Source organism: Pseudonaja textilis, chromosome 9 (assembly GCF_049901715.1).
Source record: "Pseudonaja textilis isolate UNSWEBS1 chromosome 9, rPseTex1.2, whole genome shotgun sequence".
NCBI lineage: Eukaryota > Metazoa > Chordata > Lepidosauria > Squamata > Elapidae > Pseudonaja > Pseudonaja textilis.
The window spans coordinates 23997375-24021190 of NC_141998.1; the positions used below are offsets into that span (position 1 = coordinate 23997375).

The following is a 23816-nucleotide window of genomic DNA, read 5'->3' on the forward strand; positions in this document are numbered from 1 at the left end:
CAACATAATATGTATTAAGTTGTTCTGTTGTTCATTGTGGTAGAAGGGAGCAATCTTCACTGGAGTTATTTTCTTGGAAAAGATTTATGAGAATTCAAAAATAACCAGCCCCATAAAATCCTCCTCCTCCTGGTCATCATCTTCCACCTCTATTTAATACACACCCTTTTTTGTGCAATAGCTTTTACAAGCGATTGACTCACAAGAGTGAATTAATTTAAAGTCTGAGACAGGATAAGAAGCTTGCAGTTAAGCACATTTTCAAGTATCATTCTATTCTAGTGGCCTAATAAAACTGTTTCTCACACATACAAGCAGCTATGCAGCACAATCTGAGGCCCTAAAACCCCAGGCAGCCCCTCCTGCCTTAGATGTCGCACCTTCAAGTGGTTAGTCACTCAGTAACTGCTTTATTAACCCAGCAGTCAGGTAGTCTCACTCACTATGAAGCTGGAGGATATCCTCCAGGTTCGAAAATATTTTCCGCAGGTCGGGAGCTGTCAGAATCCCTTCGCGGGACACACGCTGGTAGAACAAGTGGTCCAGGACTTTCAGCTTACGGACATGTGCACGTTCAGTGTAGAATAATTCTGGAAAGAAGGACAACAAGTAAGAGTGATTGTGATGGTCTTCGTAAGGGAAAGAGAGAGGGGGGGGGGATTAGATGAAGAATGTGCAGATGAAGAACATCTTCAGAATAATATTAGGAGGTATTCCCTGAAGGTAACAATTGCTGAACAATAGAACGATTTATCCTTTGAGATAAAGGAGAACCTAAATTACGCACTCTAGCTGTCCTTTACTGCCCCAAGTATAACACAATTGGCACTGCCTTCAGAACTATGGCAGGCCAACCTCCCTCTCATCCTCCTAGGAATCTTCCTCCGGACAATGTGACTGAAAGCCAACGTTGCAATTTTGAGGGTGGACATAGCACCTTGGATACAGAAAACAAAGAAACAACCAAGCAAGGAATTCCTCTGGTTCTCTCCCCCCTCCTCCATAAACTCACCATTAATCACTTCCTGGCGTTTAATTTCAGATGGTTTCAAGCCAAGCAACACTTCACGGCTCACCAGCTGCTGCCAGTTGGGCTGGTCGGTCTCCATGTCAAAATCGAAAAGCTCATCTTCACTCTGGACATCCCCTGCACTCACACTGTCCACCCTAGGAAGAGGGAAAGGAAAGAGGCTTCTTTAAATTTAGCAAGGCACTTTGTGGGAAGACTAAAATTTGCCTTGGGGTTAGAAATGATGTCTAATCAAGATTTGCATTGTATCCTCAGTATTTTCTTTTTATGTTTTAGGTGGAGAGAACCACAAGGTTGTAGCTCAGCAAAAAAAGGGGAAAGACAACATAACAGCGAACTGAATTTGTATGATGATCCACTTGCTCTACACCGTATCTAGGTTTCACAGGAAAACTTTCTATGACTGTATTTGGATTTATGGTGGTGCCTATCCAAAGACAATAAAGATGCTGATAGTTTATGGGACTTTTCTTTCTTCCGCTATAGTCAGACTAATGTAAGAAACTATTGCCAAATCTATCTTAAACACACGTATACTTGTACTCACTTGCGGAAAGGTTTTGGAGTCCCTGATTCTCCTAACCTAGAAAGGAAACCAAACTTTTATGAAAACATTACTTGATAAAGAGATTTTATTAAAATTGATCACTTTAGACAGCAGAGTTCAATAGTAGTTCAAGATGACTTTCATACCAATGAGGAGCACAGTTATAAAAGACTAAAAACAATTGAATTGAACATCTAGGCCAGGGGTCTTCAAACTTGACAGCTTTAAGACTTCAACTCCCAGAATTCCTCCTTCAGTCATGTTAGCTCAGGAATTCTGGGAGTTGAAGTCCACAAGTCTTAAACTTGCGAAGTTTGAAGACCCTTGATCTAGGCTGTCATCTCTGTCATCTTAAAAAGCCATGCCATACTTAATTCTCTTATCTCTAAATTACAAAAGTGAGTGCTTAAGTTTGAGGCTAAGACTTGCCTATCAACTTCTCCTTCTTCTTCTTGCAAATGGTCCAGGGGAGGAGATGGAAAATCAAATATGATGCTAGGTGTACAAGGTGTGCCATCCACAGAATCACCAGAATTCATTGTTTCTCCAACTTGTTTTGGCCCTAAACATAAGCACACAACAAATAATAAGGCAAATTAACAAATAATATTAAACCTCTAAAGCCACCTGCTTTCTGTTTTCCACTATTTCTCCACCTATTTTTCCTAGAACCACATCATCTCCCGAATGAGGTTAAGTGGCCTTTCAACATCAAAAACCTATAAAAATGAAAGTGACCTGCATGACAATGGAATGTTTTCCTCTTGCAACTGGAAAATAAAAAGAGACTGTAATGCAGTTTTTGACAATGATGTCAATTTACCTGTTTCACCATCTTTGCTGCCTTCCTGAGATAGAAACATTCCAGAAGCTGCTGGAGATACAAAGTTAGCAGGCTGGAAGGCTGAATCCATGCCTTCACTGATCCCACTTTGGCGCATCTTGACCAAATCTGGTGGTTCCGGACTGACCGAAGACGATGAGGATAAGTGCTTTGGATGGCGTTGTTTTTGTATCTCCATGGCTCTGCCTACTGGGTGAATAAGGAGTAATCAGCAATGCATAAAATTTACTCTCCCCTGAAACCTGAAAAATACACACACACACACACACACACACACCATAGTCTAGCAACTAGCTTAGCTTCAGGACACTATGATCAAATTAAGTAGAAAAACTATATCTATATATCTTCAGTTGACATACTTGCATAGCTGTCATGGCGGCTCGGCCTCCTTGGAGGTCCCAGGATATTTGAGAAGACTCTCCTCTTCTTTTCATCCCCTTCCTTATCTTTCTTCATACTTTGCTGCGGTTAAAAAGGAATTGAAGAAATAATTCTTGTTAAAAGTGTCTTCTAATGCAACCGTTTAAAACACGGGTGTCCAACCTTTTGGCTTGCCTGGGCCACACTGAGTGAAGAGGAATTGTCTTGGGACATATATAAAAAAATATAATTAATGTGTATTATTATCGCTAAAATCTAATAATAATGTTAAAAGTTTACAATCCTGTAGGGCCACATTACTAGCTGTCCAAGCTGAGTATATCCTTTTGGCCATGGGTTGGACATGCCTGATTTAAAAGGAAAGTTTTAGTTATTCTGTAATTCAGATTCACCCAATGATCTTGCACCTTCCAGATGGCAACAAACTGCTGTGTAAAGACTAACAAGAGACCAGCACAAGTAGGTGCATGGTCTCTTAGGACATTTAGTGCTCAAAGCAAAAAACTGCAGAGTTCCATGAAAGGGAACAATTCACTGGAATTCCCTTAGCAGGCCCTTTCAAAAGGGAGCTGTTCTACAATGTTGTACTGATGTCCTTAAATTAAGTTTCAAATCTGACAATTTTCACTCTTTTACAACGTCTTCTAAGGAATTCAGTTTCTGGTACAAGGGCTAATACATCTCCATGCAATAAAGATGTACATGATGCTTAATTCTGATTCTCTACTGGTGTGGCTAATGAAAATGACTGTGCATATGATATCCTCTAATTTACCTCCAATATCAGATTCAGAGACTCTATTTTCTACTAGATAATTTTTTTCTTCAACTGCTTTTGCAATAGGTTCAAAGTGGCAGAGACATGAAGCACTACTTAACTTCAGCTGTGCTTTGTTAACATAATGTTATTAAAATGGTAATGTATCAATTTGACAGTCCACCCACTTTACCTTTATCTTTGGCAGGAATCCAATCCGTCCCCGTTTCTGATCTAGGTTCCGGGGTTCTTTGACTCTTACACCAAGGTGCTTCATGTAGGTGAGAACAACATACTGTATAGATGAACTGTAGAAGAGACAAAACAGAAGAATGGGATTACTTCAATGATGGAATGGCAAATGAGCTTCTCTCTTTTCCAATATATTTTTCAGGCACTGACAGCAATTTATATTGTTATGACCCATAAGAAGATGTGAGGAGCTACCTAGACGTGACTATTTCTATTATCTTATTAGTAAAATAATCAACACCATTATTATCCAGAAATTGTTGATTTAAGTGGGAATTAATAATAATAATTGGAAGAAAAATTATGCAATCCGAAAAGTATTGAACTGAAACTTCATTGAATACTAGCAATTATAATATTCATAAACCCAAACTATAGGGAGGCATGTAGTTTTAAATTCTGTCACTGCCATTTCTCTTAAAGTAGGATGTGGGATAAAACAGGTGTGAAAGATCCCTTGCCTATTATTGTATAGACCAAGGTCCTGTTGGATTGCACTGTATTGATGTAAAGGAGGGTAAGAGAGAAGAATGTACAGAAAATAACTGTAATTTGCTTAAACAGCCAACGGAGGACTCCACCAGTTCAGCACATATAAACCAGAATGGAAAGATTTAGCATATGATTGTAACCAGAGTTTAATTACCTCTTATCCTCTTCTATAGGCTGAGAGGACACCCTGCAGAGGAAAGAGGCAAAAATTAATTTTAAAAATGACAGTTTCAATGTTCGATATTCACTTTCATTTAAGACTGGCAAAGATTGGCTTGTCCTTCAACCCAAATTGTTATACTACTATACTACTATATGGCCAGATGGCTAAACGATAAATGGAATAAGCATCAGATGCAGAGTGCAAAAATTCTACATTCTGTTGTGGAAAGTTGTCAGCACGAAGTCTCAGATCGTGACAAATAGGAACCAAGATTGGATAATCTAAGGTATATCTTCCACTTGAATGCAACTACCAGAGTTAGTTGTAATTAACAGGCATACCTACAATCTTATGGTTTGTCAAGCCCTCTTTTCCTCTGCAAAACATAGGCTCTGCTTTGCGACAATTCATCAACAGAAATAATTAAATATTGCTGGGCCCCAGCTCCGTTTTTAAGAGCTGGTCTAACAGCTAAAACAGAACACAATGATCTGAGCGCAGCACCTGCCTATAAAATTCATCTCTGCAGAAAGATGCTGCCATTTCCTTCCTCCCCAAGTTCCCTCCTCTGCAGAGGACAGCTAAAAGGTTGCGTCTGCCTCAGGCGTACTTACAGCACGTCTTCAATTTTAGTCAGGATTTGCTCTGCGCACGCTCTCTCCTTCTCTAAGGTCATCCGGTCCCGAACACGTTCGGCATCCAGCCGGGTCAGTTCTCCTTCTGCCAGTGTGAGTCCCATGCTGCGTTTCTGTCTAAAGGCACCGAATAAAGAGCGAGAAACTGTTGTGGGCACAAGAAAGGAAGCAACGGAGGCTCATCTTCAGGACTAAGCACCAATGCAGCAGGCTTTTCTTAAACACACCTTGGGTATTTCAGTGAATCCACTCAGTTAAACAGAATACATAATGCCAGAGGTCTCCAAACTTGGCAACTTTTAAGACTGGGAGTTGAAGTCCACAAGTCCTAAAGTTGCCAAGTTTGGGGACCCCCTGCATTATGCATTATCTTATGCAAAGAAGACAGGCAGTCCTCACTTAACAACTATTCGTTTGGTGACTGAAGGTATGGTGGCGTTGAAAAGTAGTTCAGTAGTTATGACCTATCCTCAAAGGAACAGCCAGCCCCTATGATCACATAATCTGAATGTGGGTACTTGAAAGCCTGACCACACTTAAGACTGCAGCATGTACTGACTTAGATTAATTTCCAAAAAACCCAAATCCTCATAATGAAGATGGATACTTTGCAGGAAGTATTACCTAAAGCACTACAAATAAACAAAAACTAAACTTCAAAGTTTGCACAAAATTCAACCAATAAACAACATGTACCTAAAATCTTCAAGGTGCTTTTGTACTTCAAGAAACACTTTTTCTTGCATAGCTTGAATACAGTGGCGGTGCAATTCTTCAGGAATTAATTCCAGCCTTCTCTTTTCTGCAGATAAAGGGGGAAATCCATTTTATTTAGAACCAATAATTTTGCCGTTGTGATTGAAATCTTTATCTCCCCCACTGAGGGCTGAAGTTACTCAAATACAATTTTTCCTGCCTCCCAAGTTACACCTGTTGATATCAAAAATAATAATCATAATAGCCTTTATTGTCATTGTACATCATGTATACAATAAAATAGTTTAGCCTCTACTGGTGCAATAACAGAAATACAAGACTACATGAATAGTATAGAGAATAATCCTAATACAAGTAATTGGGGGGGAAAACGCTACATGGATACAAAATTCACTGGAATTTCTCAAAAAGCATTACATGTCCAAGTTCTAAAATAATCTTATCTAGATTATTTTCCAATAATCTTACCTAAATCACTTGCAATTTCATCTGGAACTGGAACTTTCAGGTTCTGCAAAAATGAAAGATAAAAATGTAAAGAAATTTCTTCCTTCGACTAATTCTGAGAATATTCTTCTACCTCCTGATTTTCACTGAGTGTACATGATTCTAAGATTCATGTACATACATAGTAACACACATTGAACCTTTTCCCATACTGGTAGTCCTTGACTTACATCCACAATTGAAAAATTTCTGTTGCCAGGCAAGGCAGTTCTTAAGTGAGTTGTCCCATTTAATGACCTTTTTTGTCACAGTTGCTAAGCTGGGGATCACTGGGGTTGTTTAGTGAATCATGTGGTCATTAAGCGAATCCGGCTTCCTCCACTGACTTTGCCTCCTAGAAGCCAGCTGGGACGGTTACAAATGGTAATCACATGACCCCAGGACAGTGCAACTCTCATAACTACATGCCAATTGCTAAACATCCAGGGTTTTTTTTTATCATGTGACCATGAGGATGCTGCAATGGTCATAAGTGTGAGAACAGGTCATAAGTCACTTTTTTCGGTGCCATGGTAACTTCAAACGGTCATTAAATGAATTTAATTAAAGTCAAGGATTACCTGTATCCATTTCCCTGGATATAAAAACAAAATGTAATCTACCTTCAAAACATGAATGATTTGGTCCAAAAAAAACCCCAGTGAGTTACAAAGTACTGTGGATGATCTAATTTCAAAGGCTCCAAGCCCATCAAAACATGGAACAGAAAATTAAAACAAGAATGTGTGTTCTGTAGCTTTTCTGTATGTGTTTAGAACTTACTGCAGCTCGATCCAGAAAAAATTGATTAAATTCAGCAAACACTCGGCGAGTCTCTTTGGAATTTGTTTGTTTGTACAGGTCTGCAAACAGGTAACAGAGCTGCATGAACAGAAAACGAGAGTACAGTAAATGGTAATAATTAAGTGGAAACGTAATCCTACCTACAAATGCTTCTTTTGGGTTTTTAAGAGTTTGCATAGGGATTAACTCTTCTTGAAGGATTAGAAAATGACATTTTCCCCCTTGGGCATTCACTTTTGTGACCAAGCTTTACACAACATTTACAGTATCGGAAAAAACAGAGTTGTCCCCCACTCAAATCGATATCAGCCTTCCTCAAAATGATCTCCTCCACAACTGTTGAATTGCCTGACAGACTGGAGGGGCCGAGGTGTAATTGGAATTGGTTCAACACAACTGGGAGGTGACAAATGGGGAAAGGTACATTTAGGCTGAATGGGAATTCAGAACCCATCTGATCCATAACACAGGAATGAGTTGTAGACCAGCATCTCACCAAAGAAGCAGGGTCAAACTGGGAGATGACGTGATGCAAAAAGACAGCCAGGTGAGCAGGACGTGATTTCAGTAGCTCTATATTCTGGAAACAGCTACACTGCCCGTTGATCTGTAGAAATAGCATGGACCTTTTCAGAATGAGCACTTTTTCTTCCATCATAAACCATAAAGCCTCTATCCTGTTATTTCATCCTAATGCGTATCTTTAATATTTTTAAGCTACAAACCTCTTTCTCTCAGACTCCCGTATGAATCTCCAGAGAATTAAAAGCACATGTAATGAGAAAGGAGTTCTTACATGCAGCTGCCAAAATTCAAACCAGGTAAGACAGTCTATATACTAAACTACGGTAAGGAGCTTTATATTGATAAATGTTGGTAGTAAGGTCAGATAAATTAAGCTGAAGGAAGTAATCACATGACAACTTTGCTGTTATGGTTGGCAGGCTACCTGTTCTTGTTCACCATCAAAGTCATCATCTTCTGCTCCTATGATTGGAGGTGCCACACGAGAGGAAGGGCTTCCAAGGCTGGATGGAGAATCCTGGCATTGTCAGAGAAAAGAAACCATTGTCGTTTCTATTTCAGTGTGTGAGAGTATTAGAAAGGCATTTTCCTGACACTAGAAGAAGAGATTTTTTGTTAAAGAAAGCATTTGTGGAGATGCATTATACTTCTTGGTTTCAGTGCACTGTACATATTGTGAGCACCTATATAAAATAATCCAATCAAATAAAAATGAAGACTTCTATCATAACCGCTATTGTTCATTAAACCAAATGATGCAATCAGCTACCGAAAGAAAAGATAGCTTTTGTTAAACAGCTGCACAGCCTGCCCTTAAACCAAATATTTGAGCCACTACAGAAGCTGGTACTTTCACTGAAGTACTGTTATATGGAGGAGTGTAGACTGTCCAGAAAGAAAGGGAAAAAAAGGCAGTGGAATTTGAGGGAGGGAGGAGGCAAAGAAAACATTGGGGGCCTACATCCTTTCCAGCTGGATTGCTCCCTCCCTACCAGGGAGCTATTAACCCAAACTGCCCTGTAAGGAAGAAAAAAAAGTCAGATGTCAGGTCCCATTTTAATGGATCTGGCTGCTTTGTTGTGTTTGCAGTGTGTGATTCTTGCTGAATCTGTTATAAGCTTATAAACATTGTCATCTGATTTTGAGGACTTTGGAAAACAGGATACACATCTGCTAAGTAAATTAAAAACTGGTATGTGGAACACCGCCATGCCAGTCCAGTAATAAACCCTCCCCAACAAAACACAGAACCACGGGAAAAACTAATTTTCTTTGCTTAAGAAAAACTGGTGTTCTGCCACTTGATTTTGGCCAGACGTGGTGGACTTTTAGAAGGTGAAAACTTGAGCTTAAAGGCCTGTTCCACAAATGTTTTCAATACAGAATTACATGGCATTACAACCGATGCTTCTTGACATAATATCGTGAGATCAATATCTGCATCTCTTTGAAGTCTCCAGGACTGCTGGTTCTCTTTCCTCAGAGGAAAGATATACATTCACTTCCTTAATGTCAAGGCAGAACTAGTCAAGCATGGCTACTGCCTTCACCTCTTCAAGTCAAGGGCACTCCAAAGAAAATAGACTAGAGGAGGGGTGTCCATTCTTGGCAACTTTAAGACTTGTGGACTTCAACTCCCAGAATTCCCCAGCCAGCTCTGCTGCCAAGGTTGGACACCCCGGGATTGGAGCCTGCAAACTTTATGCATTGTTATAAAAATGCCTGCCTACCAAGTTAGGAACTCAGATCACAGATATAATGGAATAGTTGCTTGCCAAGTGTACATACGGACTAAGGACATTATTCTATCTCTCACATACACTTAATATTAACAGATTGGGAGACCCTCTGTAGGGTAAGAGGCAGACATCTCCCCCAGCTTTGCCACCAGGGACAGAAGTGCTGGAAACAGGACCTGAAAATGCCTGCAGATAAGCAAAGGTTCAGGAGCCATAAATTGTAATGGGAAAGTTGCACTGCCAACTACAAAATCTTAAAAGATGGAAGTATCCAATCAAGAACAAATAACAATGTGGATTTTTGCAGTCTAAATTTATAAAAGCCTAATTAAAAGTTGAGCATAGATCTACAAGGTCAAAAATCCAGTGGCATCTCAAGACGGGAAAGGGCAAGAAAGAACACAAAGCCTGTCCATGGCTAGTGCAGGAATTTCTACCAGAATATTCACGGTACTCTTACTGTTTCATGAGTCTCAGTCTTCTCTGGGCTGTCATCCAGATAGCTCTGCTCTTTCAAGACACTGCGAGGACTCTGAGGAGAAGAAGTGAAAAAAACACTCCACTCAGTGTTTACTATGTTAAAAAGCAGGACTCAATAAAAGATCATATCAAGCCCAGCAGCTACAATTTAAACAGGATGTAGGAGACTAATTAAAAAAAAACAGATTTGGGATGTATATTGTTAGACGCTTTCATTTAACCTTGCCTTTGCATGTTCCACTGTATACATCCCAATGTTGATAATTCTAATTTCAATGTCTTCTCTGATTGCTTTTAATTCTGTATGAGGCATTAAAAAAAGAATATTCTAATAATATTCCAGTTCCCTTTGAAACACAATCTCAAATCAGACTCCATAAGGCTCAATGATACTTTAAGGGAATAAAAATAACAAATTTCCAAAACCAGCTCACAAAACACCTGACTTCGTATTTTCTTTTGCCACAGTGATTCAAGATCTCCAGTCAGACTCTACCAGATGAATGTTATCCGGTTTGATGCTATTAGTAAGTACCACAACCCCGATTTTAATCTTCACAGCGGCAATAAACAGTTTTGGTTCACAAGAATTATTACCCCACAACAGAACCACTGCAATTCATTGGTGGGGCCAGCTGAAAGACCACATTAAGTTAACCAGTCAATTGTAATGGAAGGAAGCACACACACGAACAGCAGGAATTTAACCAATGTGAGCTTATGTCATGTTCATTCCACAGTTCATATTTTGGAGAGGTCATAAGTTCTTGTGCCTCAAAGCTTCATAGAACACATGATTTTACTTGTGCACAGTCTTGACTGCCACACTTCCACAGTCTTGACTGCCACAGTCTTGTCACTTATCTCCAACATTTGCAGGACCGGGTCACTTTTGACTGGTCCCCTGAACCCAGGTCAAATGTTTGCCTCACTCCAGTCAGAAGGAATGTCCAAAGACAGGAAACTATGCTAGTTTGTTCAGATCCTTTTAGGAGGTTACAATTTTCTGTCAGCAAATTTTCAAAAGTTTTCAAGAAATATTAACCAGTGCATTACAAAAATCCCTTGATTAAGGATGAATGGTGGCAAAGCAAAACCCAATTTTCAGCATCCAAAAATACTCTCTGACAGAGACAGTACAAATCCAGGTTTTTCTGAACTACTTTGAACTCTGTTGACTACTAATAATTACATCTGAAGATACACAGTTGCCAAAGAAATGTTTAAATGTAACAACTGAGAAGAGGAAGGAGGAGAGTGAGGAGAATAAAATGTCCCAAATATAGGGTTGCTGTTATGAGGACAAACAGGAAATTCCAGCTCAATTAGGAAGTTGTTTTGCTACCTGTAAACATTTCTACCTTCTTACTGTCAGGGCAGAGAATATAACAAAATAAATAAACATAAAATCATTTTGCATATACAGATAGTCCCCAACCATACATTTAGCACTCGTTCAAACAAAAAAAGTCAACTACAACTGTCTTTGCACTTACAACTGTTACAGTATTCCCAGGTAACGTGATCAAAATCTGGATGCTTGCAAATAGCATGTATTTACAATGACTAGTCCAGGGGTCTCCAACCTTGGCAACTTTAAACCTGGCGGACTTCAATTCCCAGAAAGCTTTGCTGGCTGGGGAATTCCATGGACCAGGTTCATGTGACTGCCATTTGGGATCTTCCCAGCTGGCTTCTGACAAGCCAAGGGGAAGACGAGATTCATTTCATGACTGCATGAAATGCTTAATAACCATCACAAAGAAGGTTGTAAAACTAGGAGTGACTCATTTAATAACAGCCTTGTTAAGCAATGGTCCCAATTATGATGCTAAGTGGGAGATTATCTGTGCTAGAATCTCCCTCCTTTTCGCTGAGACACTGAGCTTTGCCATATCTCACTAATAAAACATTATTATTATTTTCCTCAGTCAAGACCTCACCTCTGCTGTGTCATTCACCTGGGGGGCATCCCCAAAATGACAGTCTCCTCTGTTTGGTCCATCCCTCCTCTCAGCTTCCACCTCGGTGATCTGCAAAGATTCGGGTATAGATTTGGAAGACAAAACGACCTCCTGAAAACAGACAAAAAGGAGGTTAAGAAACAGCAGACACCTTAATAAAATGTTTAAAAACAGTCCGCTGCAAGTGACTGAGTAAGATATTTGGCAGGGCCACCTGCTTAGAGAACAATTTAATTATTTGTAAACAAGCAAGCAAAACAAATAATAACCCCTCAACTTCTTCATAATTTAAGGGATGCACCAGAAGATAAAACCAGATACATCTGTCTGCAACCACAGCACAACCAGACTCTCTTAGCAAAGTGACAAGTGTGTAATTTGTTATCGCAAGGCTTTAATTTCTGCATATAATATCAAAACCAGTTTCTATGAGCTAAATGAGAAGTCAGTGCTGGCATTTATTTGTGCCTCCTTTGATTTGCTATCCCCAGAAGACTAAATGGGCTTCTGCAAAATTGCTGCAAGGCGTGGATGGGAACAACTTGCTCTCACCCGGCATTCCCAGCTAAGGCAGCCCAGATCTGGACCATAAAAGCCTTCTGATTCCTATTACCTGAGCAGAGCCTGTTGCTTTGGACAGCTGCTCCTGCAGTTGAGGAATGTGCTTCTTGGCTTCCTGGATCTCTTTGAGCAGTCGGGGAGCCGGAGCACGGTTGTAGTCTTCCTGCAGGAACTGAAAAGGTTCGAGGATAAGAAGGATCATCGTCATCATGGTTCATGGTTTTGAAGACCAGACTGCACCAGCTCCTGGCCCAAGCAAGTCCTAAGTCCTACTAGCTTTCGTACAATGGCTGGGCCACCCATGAAATTAGAACTCAGCCTCCCAGGGAGTACTGCTGAGATGTATCAATTATCCCTCTAATACTCAAGACAGATTTAATCTAAGACTGGATGGGAAATGGGTTTCTAAATGGGGGCGATTACAACTGTGTGATTTAGGTCGTAGACTCCCCACTCTTGGCTTAAAGGGAGCGGCCATTCTACCAATTTGAACAAGGAATTTCACAAAGTCATTCCACCTCCCAAACTTTTCTGGTTTCTTACCAAGAACATTTTCTATTTTGTAACCAGAACACAGAATATTACATCAGGTTAAATGCCCCCCGCCCCTAATTTTTCATAAATTTCCTTTTGGGTACCTGTAGACGTTCCTGTTCTTTCTGCAGCATCTTCCTCAAAATCTCTACTTTCTGGTTGTGAACAATGTTATTTTCCTCCTTAAAAGAAAAGATGGCCAGTTCTCATTTACAAACACAGTCTACCTGAACTCGAGCAGATTTTCAGCAACATACAAGTCTAACAACTTTATTAAGCATAACAACAATAAATCTTAACTAAGTTTTAATCAGATTCAACTAAATTCATTCCCAAATGTTCTTCTCTCTCCTACCGCAACAGAAAATCATGAACATGAATACAGATATATTCAATGTGTGTGTGTACATCTATATCTATATCTGTCTGTCTGTCTGTCTGTCTGTCTGTCTGTCTGTCTATCTATCTATCTATCTATCTATCTATCTATCTATCTATCTATCTATCTATCTATCTATCGCAGCAGATCAGACCAATTGCAAATACCCTCTCTAGTGCTATCCTACTTCCATCTTCTCCTCACACTTTCATATAAATGATTTTGCTGTGATACATAAAATAGCCAACAGAGTGATGAGTTCCAGAATGGATATCTTAATTACAAGCAGCCATGCAGTCTAATCAAAATCAATGAATGCCTTACCCCCATCAGCACTGGACTGGTAATTCTCTCTGTGTTTCCATAGGATCCAGGGGAGTGAGGTGATGTCATGATGGGAGACATATGCCCAAAGGCAGCTGAGTCCACCTCAGAATCAGCCAGTGGAATCTGGGGCGACCCAGGTGGGCGCCCCTGCACAGTCAGCGCTACATAGGAACCCGCTGCAGAAAGAAGATGAAATGTCATTGTTTGAGAGACAAGGAAGACTGGCTTTATACTATAGAAGAATGGGATCCACTATGGCCTGACATCAAGGGCAACATACAAAGGCAAGTTTTCCTCCAAAAGGAAACAGAATTGTATAGGTATTTGAGCAAGACCAGAGTCTCCTGGGGGAGCCAGCACAACTCGCCACGCGGTCGCTTCCAAAATGGCGGTCACTAGCCCCAACTATCAGCTGCGGGAAGTAAAGTGAAAAACGGCCCTACCCGAGTTACCTGGGCAAGCCTGGGCATGAAATGGGCACTCAGGAAGATTTTGCAGCTGTGGCTCTTCAGCGCACCCCCTAAGGGGTGGAAATTAATGAAGAGCTGTCCCCTCTATGCCTGGCTATTGGGCCCTTATTGGTGATTCAGGGGAAGCTGTGCAATAAACAGGGCGAAGAATGGGCTTTGGATCCAACTGTTGCCTACCTTCTGTATTGCAAACTTTTGGAGAATCCACACAATGAAGAATGCTGCTTTTCCAAAATATCACGGGAGCCAACCTTTGCCACGTCTCTATCGGGCCAAGACTGAGTCGTGACTGGGGACTTCCTAGCTCGACGGGAAGAGGTGTGGCAAAGATTGATGACTCAGTCTCTGGGCAGAAAGGCAGATTCAACCCATATGTGTGGATTCTCCCATAAGCATGCTGGAGAAAAAACAAGTAGTTGTTTTGCATAAGTGTATTAATTTGGTACAATGTGTCAGTGATCCAATCTGCCCACCTGATCATAAATTCAAGGATGTCAAATTTATTCAGCTCGTTTATAGTTGTGGTATTGAACTGATATCCACAGTTTCAAGGGTGGGGGTGCAGAAAAGGGGTTGCTTTGAATCAATCTGCTGTTATTTAAACTTCACCTTCTTTAAGAGAAACTGAGGAAGAAGCATACTAACACTTCTGGAAGGAAGTAGAATGGAGATGATTGGAATCAGAAGAGCATCAAAACAGCAAAGCCTTAACATGGACTCAGTAAAGACAGGCAACTGGATCAATTGCGGATGATCGACACAACAAAAATAGAAACTGGGATAACACACAGTGTAGTGGAAGTCAACTGTCAATCAAAATACATTCAACAGCCTTGAGGTTTTCTTGAAAATGTTTTCCAAAACACTACACTCTTAGTTTTTGAAATATAGGAAATTTCAATACCATTGTTAATTCAAATTCTTGAAAATATCATGTAAGTTTAACTTTCATCATCTCTTCCTGAAATCTCTTAAAAGAATATACACAGTGTAGCGTAGTTTAGCATTTACTTACACTTTATCAGCTTAACCACCTCCAAATGATTGGAATGTGTTACCAGAGTTCCATTCACCTACCGAAAGATAACAAATGAGCTTATTTTGATTTTCAGTTTAGGTTAGATGACTGAACTTCTAATCTATAGAACTAAGCTGATTTAACATCCACCATGCTCTTTATAAGGAAATCTGTCCCAACATCATGGTGAACAAAAGTATCGTCCAAGATTTAGCCACCTCTTTTAAAAACAAAATCAGCATACAGAGCATATGCTTGTAAAACAGAAAAAGACTATTTTTTTTATGGACATAGTACTCTGCAGCCACATTTTAGGGATTCTGAGGGCCAGTTAAGAAAAAAATAAATTGCAATTATAAGCAGGAATTCTGGTTCTGCTTCCATGTATATGGCATTCAGGTTTTAAGCCTTTTTGAGGGCATAAAGTTGGAATTGAGTACCATTTCTATCAGCCTACAAGGCAAAATTATTTTAAAAAGCAGCTGGAAACAGGCACTTATTGCTACTAATATTGATCTATTGCTCAATAAGGCATTTATTGCTTAAGCACCAACTTAAGTCCAATGGACTTCAGATGCTCAAATAGCAGACCGCCTCTTTTTGTCTCAAATAAGCCTGGGTTTTGTTTTTGGTTTGAAAAAAATAATACTAATTTGCCACTTAACATTCAGTTTCAATGAACAGCCCTCACTGCACCTGTACATCTAAAAGGTTTACTTGTATTGCTAATTCTAAATATAGGTAGACAGCGTACATTTCAAACTGTTCCTGAGAGGTTAGGTTTAGCAAAACATATACAGTGATGAAAACTACTGAAGCATTTCTAATTTTCACCTCCTTCAATTTATTCTTCCAGCACTTTATGATCCTACCTTAATGATCCGGTCACCAGTTTGAACCCCAGCCCGCATGGCTGCTCCATCTAGAGAGAAGAATCAGCTGCTTAGAATTCAATACGTTATTTCTAACATTTCCAGTTATGCAAGGTATTGTAGAAAAATTGTCTTGTTAGCAAAAAACTAGAAAGGTTTTACTAAAAGGTGTAAGCTTTGGGGGAACTTCAGCTCACAAAAACTCATCCCTTTTAATAAAACGTTGGAATATATCCTGCCAGACTCCTTCCTGTTGTGCAAGGGCCACACTGAACAAAGAATGACTTAAGCATGTTTTTACAGCACAGAGCACATTTATATTTCATGCATTACAGCTGTATACTGCAAGATATGTCTGATAGAACATTAACAGGCAAAGTGGTCCTGAATCATCCCTACTTACCTTCTTTGACAGACTGTACAAAGACAGGGTTGTCACCACTGACTGTTAACCCAAATCCATTTTCATCCCGCTGAATAATAACACATCGTTGAACTAGACCTGCACAAGGGAAAAAAAAATGACAATGAGACATCAGTGTAGGCATCAGAGAAAAATCATATGCTGGTGAAAGTTTCTCAAAGGCCACCAAATGGAAGAAAAATGAAAATGAAAGATTTGGACAGAAGGCAGAAGATAGTAAGGCAGTTGCCTTTCAAGTACTGATTATATGAAGTAGAAATAGGAAGGATAAATTCACTTTCGTACATTGATCATATTAATAAAGGAGAATATTTATAGCACAGAGTTGGTATGAGGGGGTCCTTGGTGCTCTCAGAGCTTGGTTGTTGCCTATGTTACCTGATGTTACCTTGTTTGGGTAATGAAACGTCTGCAAGAAAACAAGCAAGCTCAGAAAGAACCAAGGTCCCCTTGTTGATCATATTCATTGATCATATCCAGGAGTTTAGTCCTGACTATCTCAAAGTTGACTCAGCCTTCCATCCTTCCGACGTCGATAAAATGAGGACCCAGATAGTTGGGGGCAATAGGCTGACATTTATAAAGTGCTCAGAGAATGCTGTAAAGCACTATGAAGTGATATATACATCTAAATGCTACTGCTATTAAATCATTCCATACATATAACCTTTCCGAATAAAATGGATGAAATGTCTTCTTCTCAAAAATGACTGAAGATTCACTCAAATGTATCTGATTCATACATTTTTCCACTAGCAGAAAAGTAACCACCAATAAGCTGTTTAAATTCTCAGGGAGTGGAAGCTGACCATGCTTTCAGCTCATTATTACAAAGTAAATTACAGCCTTGCACACTCAACTGAGAGGAATGATCAGTCAAGATGCTAATCTATTAAATGCCATGAAGATCCACTTTGTACTCATTCAGATATTTGCATCTTTAAATTATTACCTATATTTCAACAAAACCTTAATTACAAGGGATGCAATCTACTTCTCTTTTTTTCTTCAGAGAAGCTGATCATTTTAGTCAGATGTGGGCTACCCAAATGAAAGAGCATCAGAACTTCTTTGGAGTGTTGAACTCCAAATACCTTTCTGTGTATTTATGTTCGGTGACAACTCAGATTCAAAAATCTTAGCTATCAAGAATGTATCTCGCTAACTGATAGTAATCTCCTAATTAAGCAGTACTTTGATGCATTCAGGAATCACAAGTTATGGGAATCAGCAGACAGTGATTGATTCCACTCATATTCTCTCCCATTCATGGATACATTTGCATTGAATCACACTAAGGAGCTGAGGGCTTGGGCTGTTTTCTGTTTTGGTATGACTTTAAAATTGACAAAAGTCATCAAAGCCTAGATTTGTTCCACAGGGTGTTACCCTGGCAACAAACTACCAAAACAGCTGGTTATTTAATTAATAACACTTCTTATAAACCGTGCCAGACTTATCACAGGGTAATATCATCACATCTCTTTAATGCAAAGATTCTCTAAAGATATTGCCAATTCCAGACTGAAAATTGCCTATTTTACTGTCTCTTCCCACTGTGGGAAAAGACTGTCAAGATAATACGCTCTTATTGCCTAGATTCTACTGAGAACAAAGATATACTTTTTTATTAGATATGGTGTTCAGATTGCTTACTGTGTAGCTTCTTTTCTCATAACATTAGGCATAAAATAACTGAAGGCTGTAATAACTGTAAAGAGGATTTCTCTATTTAATGAGGTAAATACTATGTAAACTAAGTGAAGATTAACTTTAATGTTTTGTCTCTTGCTCTGGGTCAACCCTGTGCAACAGTCCATTGCTACATGGATAATAAAGTAGAATAGATACAGATTGATTTTTTTTTATTAAAATGTGGCTGTATATCTAGGAAGCTGCCTCATAAATAATTGACCTGAATAAGAAAGTAGGAGAAAAGTGCAAAAGCATCCAATTGCTCAGATAATTGGCCAATTAACTTCAAATACAAAATTAAGTAATATTAGAGCAAAATTAAAGCATTCATCCAAACATCACTGGATAGAGCTCTATCAATTCAGCTATTTAGAACACGGATGTGATGGGTAAACCAACTTTTATTAAGAATAAATCTTGATACAGCAATAATTCTTGATAAATACAGTAGCTTGCAAATTCATTATGCAAGCAATTGCTCACACATAATGAAGAACTGATACAGAAAGACTTAAATAAATGGAATGGAATAGCACAAAGTATCCATCTGAAAAGTAAAGCAAGCAAATATATAAGAGATTTATGAACCTCTGTTTTTGTATTCATGGTGTCTAGCTTATACAACAGTGTGTTTTAAAAGCTGTAAAGTTGATTGAAATAAATAGCAATCTTAATGGATGGCTGATTAATGTTCATTAATAACTAAAAAGTAAAACTAAGTCATACTTATGTCAAAAATGTTCGCATTTAAGATCTGCATGTCTTTTTATTAGGAATCTACAATTTCTGTAAATAACTTGATTTCAACATGCCTTCTTAGAAGCGTTTAAATGTCTAAAATTACTTTTCTTGAAGTGCAAACCAGAATATTTATCAAATAATACTGATTCAAGACAAAGGCTTGGAATTGTGCTGTAGATCTCTTTCTTCAGAATATAAAGTAAAATAACATTTAACCATTCTATAGCAAACATTCTTTCAGGTGTTAAACAGAAAGACTGAAAAAAATCCCCACTAAAACGGTATTCTTTACTTACTTTACATCTTTCCATACAGAAATCAAGGTCTATGGACCTTTCATTCAGAAAAGGAATTTCAATAGCTTTCACCTCAAAAAGCTGACTGCCACACCTTTAATCCCCTTTGACACTTTTAGATATTTTTTCCCAATGTCCAAAAGCAAGCAGAAAGACTGCAGTCATCAGCAATATAAAGCACAACATTTTCTGCTGGAAGTTTCTTAAATAGCTTCTCTATCCAAAGCAAATATTGCCAAGTTTCCACACGGATTTCAGAACAAGAAAGAAGAGGGAGAAAAGGAAGCATCCTAAGAAAGCAAATGATTACTGCAAAGAATAGAGTGGAGCTTTCATAGTTAAATTGTAACTGAACATAGAATTTTTGCAGGAAGTCTGAGAGGAAACAGGCTGTGTTATGAAGTCATGCTCTATTACACATATGTTTATGAAAAGTCAAGATATAGCAAGCAACAGAGAAAACAAACTACAGATAAATTCTAACATGCATACTAAATATTCCCACGAACAAGGTAGATTAGTTATTTCACAAAAAAAAACTTTGTTATGCAGTGGTTTTTCCCAATAGTACATTAGAAAAGACTAAGACTAGTAGGTACATCTCTGTATAATATAATTGCATTACAATTTCTTAAATTTTTATGTAAAAATGATTTTTCTGAATGTAGAAAAATATGCAAATAACTCCAAAGGAACTATATAAAATCCCTGTAAAGGGATTTTAATTTAATAAAACCAGATCCACCCATTGTTGCAAACAGTTTTTATATAAAAAAATGTTTTTAAAGAGATGGCTAAAGTATATCTACAGCCTCCCCTATAGGTGTTTCTTATCTATCAATCAAAGGGACAGAGGTATCTATTTTATAAAACTTTCAGTCTCTATACACAAGAGATGGGGTGGGGGTGGGGTGGAGGATGGAGGAAATCCAGGAAAATCTCTGGGAACTGGTTATGAGCAATAATCTTAATATCTTTGGACGTTTCAATTTAAGCTATATCCAACTATTCACAGGGTTAAATAGCAGAAGACAAAAATTAAGGCAGGCTATGAAGGTTTCTATCATGCAATTAACTGAAATGTTATTGTGGTTAGAAAGCCATCCATTCCATGCTACAGTTCTATGGAATTTTACAAAAATATTTCATATAATAAAAGAGTACCTACACCACAAGTTATATTCAAGAAGCTAAAAAAATAAATAAAAAGACTGTACCTTTTTTCAAGCAAACCACTATCATATTCCACAGAGTACAACTCCACACTTTCATAAAATTGTTTTACCTACATAATGAATGGTTAGTGCCAATTCCTCAAACTTTCCAACCCAAAGAAAAGATGACACTTAGATCCTGGAAGACAATATAAAAAATATCTAATATTCGCTACAAAGGTTAGTATCCACCAGCAAGCTTGCACATTTAAGCCACATGGAAGCTCAATCCTTTCCCCTGATGCAAAGTTAGCCATGCATAGCAGGGAAAAGGCAGAGGCCTTGAGCACACAGAACAATTGAACAGAACACACCGAACAAAGGCACAAGGCTACAGTGGCTGCTTCAGCTTACCATATGTCTCGGATCTACTCTCCTCTGAGCTATACTTTGTCTTCCTGGAGGAGCTATCTGCACGAAAGCAGGAGAAAAGGAGAAAAGAGATATAGGAAATATGGAGACCAACATGGAAAAACTTCATTAAAAATGATTTCTACAATTGGGTTAATTCATGCAAAACACAAACAAGATATGAGCATACAGAGATGGTAACATCTGAAATCAGAATGTGAAATAATAGTAGTTGACTGTATAGGTAACATCAAATGTAAAGTTCCAGAAAAAAGAAGGCATCATAATCAAGCTCCCTCCTTTCTACAGCAAAGAATAATTGGAAAAGATGTTTTATTAATACAAAAATGCAATGCGCAGCCTTTTATACAAAGCCCTACATTTGCCAATGGTACCCAGGAAATAATTAATATTTGCAGTATCCCAACCACAATGGGAAAGGGAGAAAGTCTTGGTTACTTTGGAAATACTTGTTTCTTCCACCCTTGAAATAACTAGGGATGATGTGTTGCTTCAGGGATATCTCTTCTTAGGAGATATACTGTCAAAGGATCCTGAAAATGTCTAATTACAATGCTTGTAGGGACATATGAAAGTATAAATATACTTTCATTTCTGTAGCTATTCTTATTTCAATTCTTTTTGATGTTCATTTGTACTAGTGTGGCAAAATTTGGAAATATCAGCTACTTTTATATTACAAGCCCAAGTCTTAAAAAGATCACACTTCATTCACCCTCACAGTCAAACTCTAAGGAAGTATTATTTTTATGTTACAGAAAGGGAAATGCTACATTATGTTACGCAGGAAATAGCCAATTCTCCAAAATTCAAGCTTTAGATCTACCTCCAAGATCTCATCTGGTAACTTATCAGCAAAGAGAAGGAATAAACATTTCATCCCAACACAGTATGTTCTTTTTCTCTATAGTTATACATCTTCCTGTATCACACAATGTGATCTTTAAAGTTATTCTCATATGTGGTAAATTCTTAGAGAATAACAGACAGAATAGCTAAATTGCACAATTTAAAAGCAACACACCATGTGGGGCCAAGAGGCTCACCCGCAAGCCAGTCACACAGTTAGGAGCATATAGCAGTCAGTCTGGGTTAGTAGGTTGGGGTGGGTGGAACCTTCACATGCAGACTAATTTCCAAGACAGCATTAGACTCTGAATGCAATACAGATGGTCTACAAGTACAGGGAAACAAAAGAAAGAAAATGAATGTGTCCAGTTAAAGTTGACAGAAATATAAAGTAATTGAGAGAAATTTCATTCAGAAGAAAACACTCCTCAGCTCCAGAGCTGAGAAAAGCTAAGCATTTGCGCCGTAGGCAAGCCAAACTAGCAGACATTACAATCCATCCAGCTGTTATCTATAGGACAAGATTGAGTGCTGAAGAGAAAATGGAATATAAGACCCACCCAAAGGAATTCCCAAAGACAGGTAAACTGAACATTGTACTTTTTAATCTGCTGCAGTATAATCAAGAAAAAGCCTGCAAAATAAATATAAATTTGTGCAATTTCTCATTTACATTGGCTCACATGGGCTAATTACTAGTAATATGGCCTTTTCTTTTTATCAAAATAAGAATGATCTGCTAGATCAGACCCTTGGCTTGTCTATTCCAGCAGCCTGTTCTCATAGTTTCCCAGCAGATGGCCTTGAGAGGCAATAACACTGCCATATCAATGCTAATACTATCATCCCTATTAATTCAAAGGAAATATATATACAGATGGGTATAATCACAGGCAAATGAGTAAAATTTAATGCAGTTTACAACTGTTGGATAGGCTTCATACATTTGTTTCCTGAAGCTTAACATTCAAACAAAGTTGGAGTTTCTAATGATTAAAGAAGTCACAATGGGCTCTGTTTGTAAGTGCAGAAAGTGTACTACAGGATGCTACATTTACAACATAGTTTTCCAACTAAAATAAACAGAGAACAGTCACAGAGGCTCAAACTAAATCAAAATAAGAACACAGGGGAAAACTAAAACATATCTGTTATATAATCTGCCCATAAGGCTTCAAAAACCGTTCTTCTTTAATGTGTAGTTTTCTACCTTGGAATTCAACTTTCTAGGTAGATTTAAAACAAACAAAAGCCACTTTACTATGCAACTCCAGAAGTATACAACTCAGAAACACAAGAATAAGGAACAGTGTGAAACCTCACTGACAAAAATTATGCAATTAAAGTAGAAAATAAAAACTGCAGAAACCCTGTTATTGTCCTTGAATATAATATTGGCAAAAGAGGTTAGTCAACTTTTTAATTCCAAAGCTGGACAATAGAAAAATCTGAGTGTTCTTTGGGATGTGAAGGTAATTCTACCTGTTGGGTCAAAATCATGGGCACTAATGCAGCGCTCAACCTTCTGCTTCTTGTCTGCTGGAGACTCTCTGCTCAGAATGCTGCCATGCCTAAAGCCAAACAGAAAGGGGAACAGAATCATTTATTTTACTGCATTACATAAACTGAGCTAATTTTAAGAAACGCATTAATATGTGCCCATTTTCCACATTATTTCTATTCAGGAAAACAATCTATCTAAAGGCAGGAATCCATGGTTCATTTCCTATGTCTCAGATAATTCAATGTTGTTAGTGGAGTACAGTTAAATATATCCCAAACCTTCCATATTAGCTTACTGGAAGATGGGAGAGGACCAGAATTTTATTAGTAAATACAGAAAGCAAACCTTTAGAAACTTACCTTGTAGGTTTTTTGAGGGGAAACCTGAAAAGTAAAATAACAAATACAAATAGTTAGTACCATATAAATTGTTTCCAGATTACAAGAAATCAATGTCAGCCAGCATGTAATAGATTTAAGGATAATCACTTTTATTTCGTTGTTTTTAAGATGCACAATTCTGAATTGTTGTTTGGGTTTCCACAAAAAATCTAAAAAATCTGCTCATGGGATTCTACTCTACTACACAACAATTGTAAAGGTGTCTTTCAAGTAGTGCTTCTGTTACATAAATATTCTATTTCTTTCTTCCACATGAAAAGACTCATACTTCTTCTACCTATTGAAATAATTCATTATGATAAAATTACTTGAATCCCTAAAATGAGATGTATTGCTAAAT

At 38.3% G+C, this 23816-nt stretch overlaps 1 protein-coding gene across 7 annotated transcripts in view; it reads right to left on the reverse strand.

Moving 5' to 3' along the window:
- ARHGEF12 (Rho guanine nucleotide exchange factor 12) overlaps nucleotides 1-23816 on the reverse strand; it is a 60805-nt gene that overhangs the window by 17420 nt on the left and 19569 nt on the right. For 3 of the 7 annotated variants that reach the window (XM_026709180.2, XM_087939158.1, XM_087939161.1), the window contains exons 2-26: nucleotides 23435-23458; nucleotides 23054-23142; nucleotides 20705-20761; nucleotides 16384-16482; nucleotides 15981-16030; nucleotides 15106-15163; nucleotides 13618-13796; nucleotides 13019-13096; nucleotides 12433-12552; nucleotides 11799-11930; nucleotides 9836-9907; nucleotides 8061-8153; nucleotides 7608-7718; nucleotides 7091-7189; nucleotides 6290-6332; nucleotides 5801-5906; nucleotides 5084-5221; nucleotides 4461-4493; nucleotides 3756-3870; nucleotides 2784-2886; nucleotides 2401-2610; nucleotides 2007-2139; nucleotides 1578-1613; nucleotides 1013-1167; nucleotides 444-590 (exon numbers count right to left, since the gene is read on the reverse strand). In XM_026709180.2, coding sequence (XP_026564965.2) covers nucleotides 444-590; nucleotides 1013-1167; nucleotides 1578-1613; nucleotides 2007-2139; nucleotides 2401-2610; nucleotides 2784-2886; nucleotides 3756-3870; nucleotides 4461-4493; nucleotides 5084-5221; nucleotides 5801-5906; nucleotides 6290-6332; nucleotides 7091-7189; nucleotides 7608-7718; nucleotides 8061-8153; nucleotides 9836-9907; nucleotides 11799-11930; nucleotides 12433-12552; nucleotides 13019-13096; nucleotides 13618-13796; nucleotides 15106-15163; nucleotides 15981-16030; nucleotides 16384-16482; nucleotides 20705-20761; nucleotides 23054-23142; nucleotides 23435-23458 — 2480 coding nt within the window. Of the gene's footprint in view, nucleotides 1-443; nucleotides 591-1012; nucleotides 1168-1577; nucleotides 1614-2006; nucleotides 2140-2400; nucleotides 2611-2783; nucleotides 2887-3755; nucleotides 3871-4460; nucleotides 4494-5083; nucleotides 5222-5800; nucleotides 5907-6289; nucleotides 6333-7090; nucleotides 7190-7607; nucleotides 7719-8060; nucleotides 8154-9835; nucleotides 9908-11798; nucleotides 11931-12432; nucleotides 12553-13018; nucleotides 13097-13617; nucleotides 13797-15105; nucleotides 15164-15980; nucleotides 16031-16383; nucleotides 16483-20704; nucleotides 20762-21746; nucleotides 21897-23053; nucleotides 23143-23434; nucleotides 23459-23816 lie in introns of all 7 variants that reach the window. The other 4 variants (XM_026709182.2, XM_087939159.1, XM_087939162.1 and 1 more) reach the window with 3 other exon arrangements.